Raw genomic sequence first — 9,192 nt, 5'->3', positions numbered from 1 at the left:
AATAATGATGATGATGATAATAATGATAATGACAATAATAATAATATTGATGATGATGATGATAATAATAATGATAATGACAATAATAATGATGATGATAATAATAATGATGATGAGGATGATGATGATGATGATAATAATAATGACAATAATAATAATAATAATGATGATGATGATAATAATGATAATGACAATAATAATAATATTGATGATGATGATGATAATAATAATAATAATAATAATAATAATAATAATAATAATAATAATAGGGTTCCAAGTAATTTTATAGCAAAAAAAAGTAGATTTTTACATGTAGGAGAGAAGTGTCAGAATTGCCCGGTCGGCAACCATAGTTGATCACCCATATATTATAATTTGCGCTGTGGAACACATGGATATAAAACTCTACGGAAGTCGTCAATGGGGCAGTGGAGGATTTGAACGCTAGGTGCCCCTTTCTCCTCATTCCTGAGGATAATAAGCTCCTGGGGGCAGCCATTTTATTGTAGCTCATACATGAAGACATTCTAGCATGTAACTAAATAAACACGTCACTTGCTTTAGAAATTTCTCCTACACTCAGCTGATGGTAACTTTTGGTGGATTCCATTAAAAGTCCTCAGGTTTGAGCAATTCTGAACCAGAGTGTTCCTCCAAGTCTCCAGGGCTACAACAAAATGGCCGAAAAGAACCAATCACAGAGGGCCTGCCTTTTATTCATTATACTGACCGTTTGGGGGGAGGGGGATGGGCACAATTGTTGCAGGAAGTGAATGGAACAGAGTTGGGAGCAATGGAGGCAAACTGCAGCAATCTTACAGAGAGGATATTACAGCTCACCCTGGAGATCATCTACCTGCTGACTGGGGAGGTGAGGAGGATTCTGGGAGCACCATAAACACGTTTTGGTTCATTTTATTGATTGATAGCCGGGCTAAAAAAACAACTTTCTAACAGTTTTTTATTCAGCGACAAGTCTAATAGTCGTAGTTTTCTTTTAACTATTTGAATTTGTAACTGCTGAAGTTCTTTGTGATCAAAACTTTTCGTCACCAGTGCTAAGCGTTTGCACGTGCGCATTTAAGGCTGCTTTCACACTGATGCATTTTTTCATTTGCAGCGTTTTGCACAACGAAAGCGCAATCCTATGCAACCTTTCACACCGGTGCACTGTGGGTACGGTGCATTTTCAAAGGTCATGCATGCTGCATCTGTGGTGCGCACCAAAACCGCAGGTCCCCATTGAAAAGTATAGAAAACGCAGCAAAAATGCACCTGCATTGCGGTTTTTTTTTTTTCATGCGTCCAAGTTTCACAGGTGCATGCTGGGTAATAGGCATCCAAAAAATGCCCCCGAAAGGAACTGAAAAAAAAAATAAAAAGGCATATGCAGGGAGCAGTGGGAAAGTAGCCTATCTCTTGCCTCCTCACCAAGGCTAGATTCACACCTATGCGTTTTGCAGATTGCACATTACAGTCCAATAAGCCTGGGTTCACACTAGTGCGTGCGGAACGCTGCATGTGATTCGCACAGGACTCACATTTTGTATGGCTCAAATCGCACCTGCATCAAAATGTGAACACCCATGCGATGCAAATCTGGCAATCCCTGAGTTCTGTGATCTGTTTCAGGGTGTCATTAATCTAACATTGGCACCCGCAGCAGATCGCATGGACACTGTACGATTGCTATGCGGGGGAAAACACAGCGAGTCTTGTGCAACAGTGTGAACCAGGGCTTAACGTGATTTCCTATGGGTCACTTTCTACATCTGTGCGTTTTCAACCAGCGCGGTTTTTTTTGGACAGGGTCTGGGATTTTTTAGCCTGCAGCAAGTTGCGTTTTTGGTTCCAAGGACGTCAATAGAAGTGCATGAAAAACAAATGTACATGCGTGTGTGTGTATGTGTATATATATATATATATATATATATATACATAGTGTATGTGTATATATTTTTAGCAAAGACTCTGGAGAAAAAAATGGCGGTCATTGCAATATATTTTTGTCACGCGGTATTTGCGCAGCGGTCTTTCAAACAACATTTTTTTTGGGGAAAAATTACATTTCACTGCATTTAAAAAAAACTAAACAGTAAAGTTTGCCCATTTTTTTTTTTTTTTGTATATTGTGAAAGATGATGTCACGCTGAGTAAATAGATACCCGACATGTTACGGTTTAAAATTGCGCACACCCGCGGAATGGCGACAAACTACGGTCAATAAAAATCTCCTTAGGCGACGCTTTGAAAAAATGTTAATGGTTACCAGTTTAGAGTTGGAGTGTAGCTCTTTTTATTGCACATGCTCTGGCAATCGCGGTGCTGCCTCACATGTGTGGTTTGAACAGCGATTTCATTTGCAGCGTGACTTCCGTATACGTTTTCTTTCGTGCGCAAGCTCACGGCGACGGGGGCAGCTAAAATGTATTTATTTTTTTTCCTATTTATTTTATTTTTTTTAATTTTAGCACAGGTTTTAAAAAAATCTGATCACTTTTATTGCTGTCACAAGCAATGTAAACATCCCTTGTGACAGTAATATGAAGTGAGAGGTACTTTTTATGGAGGAATCAAGGGTCTAAAAGACCCCAAACCCCTCCACTACACTTCAATGTATTCAAAACGCTAAAAACTGCATTTGTGAATACATTCAGTTTTTAAATCCGGCGCCTTTAGCAGCCAAGTAACCTGGAAGTGACGTCATGGACGCCGCCTCCGGATGCGCTGGCTGGTTGCTCGGGTCTTCTGGTGGGACAGGAGACCCGGGCAGAGCCGCGGAAGGCGACGGGGGGCGTCCCCTCCCGCACGCTGGGGTATCGAGCGGCTCCTGAGCCGCATCAGTCTTTACCGCCGGAAAGCCGGCTCTAAAAAACGGTAGCTAGAGGCGTCACCCCAGTACAACCACTTAAAGTCAGCTGATGTAGGTCTACGTGGCTGGTCGTTAAGTGGTTAAAAACGTGCCAAAAATACATGTGCAAAACGCACTGGGAAATTGCATCAACCTGCATAGGTGTGAATCTAGCCTAAGGCCCCATCCACATAAGCTTATTTGAAATCGCAGGCGGAATCGCTGCAATTCCAAAGCATCGCAGAACGTGCAAAGCGGGACCAAGCGTTCCAGCTGCGGAAATGCGTGTTGCGCATAGAATAATGGCACCCCAGATGCAGTGCGGTTCTGCCGCGATTGCCACACAACAGAATTGCGTGGCAGCCGCGGCAAAACGCATAGTTAAAAATCATGCTAAGCTTGTCACCCCTAAAAGGGGCAGGAGCTGCTTTTGGGTGACAAACCTGAATGGGCTGCCCTATGCGCAACACTTGTTTCCACGTGGAAATCGCGCTTTAAAAATATCAAGCGCTATGTGAGCGGACACACGTCCTCTTTCTTCCCCTTCTAGTTGTTGACCCGGAAGCGACGTGTGACTCCATTTCCGGGTCCCTGTTGACCGCTTCCCTGGCTGGGAAAGAATGTAATGCAGTGCAATGTGCATTGCGTTACATGCAGTAGAGCACAGGGGAGACGTGTGGCCTTTTAGACCCTGGATGTCTCATTAAAGAAAACCTGTCACCAAAATAAATCTCCCCTATGTGATGGGGTAAAAAAATAAAAATATTTAACCGCTTGACTGACTGCCCGCTGCACATATACTGCGGCAGGCTGGCTCGGGTGCGTGAATCAATGTATGGGTATGTCAGGTTTGCAGGAGAGGTGCTGGGGGGCGAGCACGCGCTAGGCAGCGGGGATGCCAATCCACGAGACCGGCGGCCGCGATTGCACCTGCTGAGAGAAAAGGACGGTCAGCTGTTGTAAAGCAGAGTTCCGTTCACATTTTACACTTCCCATCATTCCCATCATGCATAACTTTTTTACATGCTAAAAACGATTTGGCTATTTTTTCGGTTCCTTTTACCTTTTTTTGCTGAAAAATCTCTTCACTTGCTCCCTATTGCGCCGCAGCCGCCTACGTCATTTCCTGCTGGGAGATGAGTGTCAGCAATCCCAGGAGTCAATGGGCATCACCGGCTCGTAGCAAGCTTTGGGACTCACTGCGACGTACTGCGCATGCGCAAGAAGGGAGGGGCATGCTGACTAGCCAGTCTGCACAGAATCCCGGAAGAAGATTAGTGTGGCTTCAGATGCCCAGACTGCAGGTGGCCACGCTGTACAGGAGAAGAATAAAGTAAGTGAGACGTGCTGCACAAAAACAAAAGAGGAGACAGTTTACAGGATATCTTAGTGTAAATGCACGAGCCCTAACTATACTAGGGGTGTTTAAAAAAAAAAATAATAATAATTCAGCCGGAACTCTGCTTTAAGCTTTGACCATAAAACCTGGAAGCTGATAGGTTTCTTTGCAGAGCTGCGCCCGATTTTGCATGCTCCAGCTTTATTAAATGATCTTTATTGTAACTTTACATCCTTGCAGTTTTATCTGCAGGCGCCTAATAGACATTAATTTTGAAACTATCAGATTTCTGGACTTTTCATCATTAAATGTCAGAAAGCAGTCAGATACACGCAATCTGTCCATCTCAAGATGGCTTTTGGTGGAACACCAGATCTAAAACGGAACGGATCATTCGAATCACATTAGTGTTCCTGTTTGGGCTATGGGAGGAAGGAGGCACAGATGATACATTTCCGATGGAAACTTACCAATGGCAAAACAATGACTAGATGAGGTGTTCCAATGTATCCGACTGCTTTCTTTTCTAATGCCTCGTTTCCACTAAGTGGTATGGTACGGTTCGGAACGGTACACCTTGCGTTTCCACCGCCAATAGTTCCTTTCATGATAGGCGTGGTGTAGCCGGGAAGCATTGATCGATGATTCTCTGTCAACCAATCAAATTTCTGCAGAGTGTAGCTCCACTCTGTTGGTATGGTACTAATGTGCTTGGTACGCCAACGAAAGGGTCCCAAAAAAGTGGTTCGGTTTGGAATTAGGGTACCATTCGCAATGGAAACGGCAAAAATTGGGTACCGAACTGTACCGCTCAGTGGGAACGAGCCATAAGTTCTTTGGCCAAGACTGTCTAAAGACCTCTTATACAGGGTGACAGTTTGTGATTCTCTGCACAGTGCTGGTAAAGTGTCAGTCTTACAGATGCTCTGTTGGCTTTTCAAGACAGATGAAATCTCAGTTCTGCTGTTCTGATGGATGGGGTTCTACCACAAAATAGAGCTAGCCAAATCACAACTGAACATTTCTTGTACACTGCAGCTCTGCTCTCACTCTGCCTTGAAGGGGTATTCGCCTCAACATGATCAGACTTATTACCTCCTCAATGCACAATATTCCTCTGTGCCCCAGCCTTGCACAACACCTATGATATCACAGCCTCCTAATCACTATATTTGAGCCAGTTCATATAACCTTTATGCACCACCCATCATTGCACAGTGCCTATTCTGAGGTCAGGACTTCTCCTATGCTTAAAATGTCTCTTCCTAATGATCTCACACCAACACATCATACAGAGAACCTGAAAACAAGGCCCTTAAATGGCGGTTCACACCAGTGCAGCTTCAAAGTCGCGTGGCTTTAAAGCCGACATTCCTGCGCAACTTAATCGTGGTTTGCATAGGACTACTTTAACAGAAGACAACAAAGAGGGACCATAAATGCAAGAAGTTGCACTGTAATCTCCCGCTCTGTGACTGATATTATCTTAGCAGAGTATCATCTGATACAATGTGACTGGAATCAACTCCAAGGTTTATTTGCAAATATGAGAAGAAATATCATCTCTGAAAGAGTGATGCCTTGATCAGATCCTAGAAAAGAGGGACAATGATGGCAGTTGTAATTTCTTTTGTTGGGAAATCTATATAGTGATTGCTAGTCTCTCTCCATAGAATAACATAGTTGCGAAGAAGACATCAGAAGATGAACAGAACCCCATTACGGTCCCTCTACATTCCTTACTGGTTCCAGAAAGAAATAATGAAGAGAAGATTTTACAAGTCACCCAAAAGATCACTGACCTCCTGACAAAAGAGGTGAGCGGTGCTGGGAATTTGGGACATTATCCAGTAACAGACAAGGGATGTGTCTGGATGGTGACTGTATCATTGTGTGTGTCAGGTTCCTATAAGGTGTCAGGATGTCACTGTCTATTTCTCCATGGAGAAGTAGAGGCATTTTTACTATTTTGTTTTACATATTTAGGGTGGAAACTCCAGGAATTTTTATGTTAGTGTCAAAGAAAATATAAAGGAAGACGAGGTGAAGGATTGTGTGATAAAGGAGTGTTTGGAAGAACAAAAGGATCTCCAAAAGGCCATCATGATGGAGAATCAACCTCCCCTCACATCACTGGGTAAGAGGAGAGAGCAGTATGGAGGGTCCACCTAGATCCCCCATCATCTGATAAACACATAGAAACAATGTATTCAGTCGGTGTGTGTGTTTCCTACAGATGGATCGAGTAACAAAACCCCCAAAAAAAGACGTCCACGTCCTCGGAAGCCCCGAAAATCCACACGGAAAGATCACACCATCCCTCGCCATGATCAGGTAGATGAGACTGAGGATGACAGACTCAAACTTGCTTCTAAACTGTATTCTTCTATGTAGTCCCAGGATAATAGTACTTACCCTCATACTCTAATTTTAGAATGAAGAAGTGATGGGTATAAAAATTGTGATTAAAGAGGAAGAAGAAATGTATTTGATAGATGATCAGCTGTCTATAAATGAACATGAAACGATGGAGACAATGACCAAGGGGGACTCTTCCGTAAATGGCAGTACAGGTAAAAATGATATAATATGCAAAACTTCACATTTTTATTCTATGTTAATTTTTTCACGTTTCAATTGATTATCATCAAATTTAGGGATGCAGTTTGACCGAATGTAAAATCAGCAATCTAACACACACCGTTGCCTTTTCTTTGAAAGAATAATTTTGAATTCTTATTCATGTTCCCAACCATAGAGGAGGAGATACCGTACTGCCTAGGAAAGGTCCACCTCCATTCCTCAATATAATGTCATGTTGCCAACAAATGAGGTGGAGATACTGTACACCATATGAAAGGTCCATCTCCATTCCTCAATATAACGTCATGTTCCCAACAAATGAGGTGAAGATACTGTACACCATATGAAAGGTCCATCTCCAATCCTCAATATAATGTCATGTTCCCAACAAATGAGGAGATACTGTACACCATATGAAAGGTCCATCTCCATTCCTCAATATAATGTCCTGTTCCCACACATCTGATGGAGGAAGGTCCACTTCTGTTCCTCACCATATCAATGTCAAGTCATTAGTGTATGTAGACCTTCACCCAGTGTACTATAGTTGCTTTGGTTGTATTGTACACATGATCTGACTTCTGTCTTGCACAGTTATCTCTGTACCCAATTCGGTACCAAGGATCTGGGTAACAGTTGACTTCTAGACCACCATTCATCCTAACTGCAAAACATGAACAATAAATATGGTTTTATATTTTTATTGATTAAAAAATGTATTTCCAATAGGAGGCCATAGAAGCTTGAATACACCAGAGGGACGTCCTATTTTATCTGCAAACTGTAATAAAGAAGATCTTGGCATGGCACTGTATTCTCCGGGAAATAAAAATGTATATCCCAATATCAATCTTCTGGTAAGATCAGCAAATCTATTTAATTTACGAAAATTCCAAAGATAATTCACCTACTAATATCCTATGTCCATATCACAGTACAGATAATTTACCGAAACCTTCTAATCTCTAGGAATCCTCACAATGTATTTGTTTCCTTTTCAGAATTGTGAACAAACATTCCGAATAAAAGATAACCAGCTAATTCCCACCCTCGAAAAACCCTATTTTTGTTCCCACTGTGGGAAGTCTTTCTTGAGGAAATCTGGACTTGCCCAACACGAGAGAATCCACAGCGGGGAAAGGCCGTTTGCGTGTCCTGTCTGTGGAAAGCGTTTCCTTGACAAATCGCAAGTCAATAGACACAACATAGTCCACACCAGGGAGAGGCCCTATCACTGTCCTCAGTGTGGAAAGGGCTTCCCTCATAAAGGGAACCGTGATAAGCACATGATACTTCACACTGGGGAGAAGCCGTTTGTTTGTTTAAAATGCAGCAAAAGTTTTGCTCAGAAAGGGGGACTAGTTAGCCACCAGAAAACGCACGGCCACTGAGGCCCTCTGAAGAACTTTTGGTGGCATTTCATTGGCTGAACCATTATGTCCTTAGAATAACCATATGATAAAGATGAAACAGTCCGAAAAGGATTAGCCAACCCATAAAGAATATCTTCGTTTTATTATTGTATAATCTCTGTTCTTTATTTCATTACTTTACAAAGTACATTTTTTTCCATTTTATAATTTATTGTACATTTTTATAATGTAGTTTTGCTAAAATCTCACATTTTGTTTTGCCTTTATTCATCTTGGGGAATGTCCCCGCTTCCTGTTACGTTATGCAGGCAAGAGCCGCCGGAAAATTCATCCAACAAGTGCACAGTCATCAATGTTGTTTGTTTCGCTTTTTATGTAAAGTGTCTCACAAAAGTAAGTACACCCCCTCATGTTTTTGTAAATATTTTAAATTATATCTTTATATATGACAACACTGAAGAAATTACATTTTGCTACAATGTAATGTAGTGAGTGTACAGCTTGTATAACAGTGTAAATTTTGCTGTTCCCTCAAAATAACTCAACACAGCCATTAATGTCTAAACCGCTGGCAACAAAATTGAGTACACCCCTGAGTGAACATGTCCAAATTGGGCCCAATCAGCCATTTTCCCTCCCCAGTGTCATGTGACTCGTTAGTGTTACAAGGTCTCAGGTGGGAATGAGGAGCAGGTGTGTTAAATTTGGTGTTATCGCTCTCACTCTCTTATACTGGTCACTGGAGGTTCAACATGGCACCTCATGGCAAAGAACTCTCTGAGGACCTGAAAAAAGAATTGTTGCTCTAAATAAAAATGGCCTAGGCCAGTAATGGCGAACCTTGGCACTCCAGATGTTTTGGAACTATATTTCCCATGATGCTCATGCACTCTGCAGTGTAGTTGAGCATCATGGGAAATGTAGTTTCAAAACATATGGGGTGCCAAGGTAGGCCATCACTAGCCTAGGCTATAAGAAGATTGCCAAGACCCTGAAACTGAGTGACCAAGACCATACAGTGGTTTAACAGTATTCACAAAAGAATC

General features: G+C 42.0%; 1 protein-coding gene across 1 annotated transcript; it reads left to right on the top strand.

Annotated features, from left to right (window-relative positions):
• The first annotated feature begins 775 nt into the window (after positions 1–775).
• Positions 776–8,394, top strand: LOC309562983 (uncharacterized protein). The gene is made up of 7 exons (XM_082267309.1): positions 776–871; positions 5,864–6,007; positions 6,177–6,327; positions 6,427–6,524; positions 6,625–6,763; positions 7,503–7,630; positions 7,775–8,394. Exons 1-7 carry the CDS (start codon positions 794–796, stop codon positions 8,162–8,164), a joined length of 1,128 nt encoding a protein of 375 aa, XP_082123435.1. The 5' UTR covers positions 776–793; the 3' UTR covers positions 8,165–8,394.
• The last annotated feature ends 798 nt before the right edge of the window (positions 8,395–9,192 follow it).

The sequence above is a fragment of the Pelophylax lessonae genome (assembly GCF_965119305.1).
Source record: "Pelophylax lessonae genome assembly, chromosome: 9".
NCBI classification, from domain to species: domain Eukaryota; kingdom Metazoa; phylum Chordata; class Amphibia; order Anura; family Ranidae; genus Pelophylax; species Pelophylax lessonae.
Note: the sequence above shows the minus strand (reverse complement) of the source record. Positions and strands in the feature narration are given on the sequence as shown.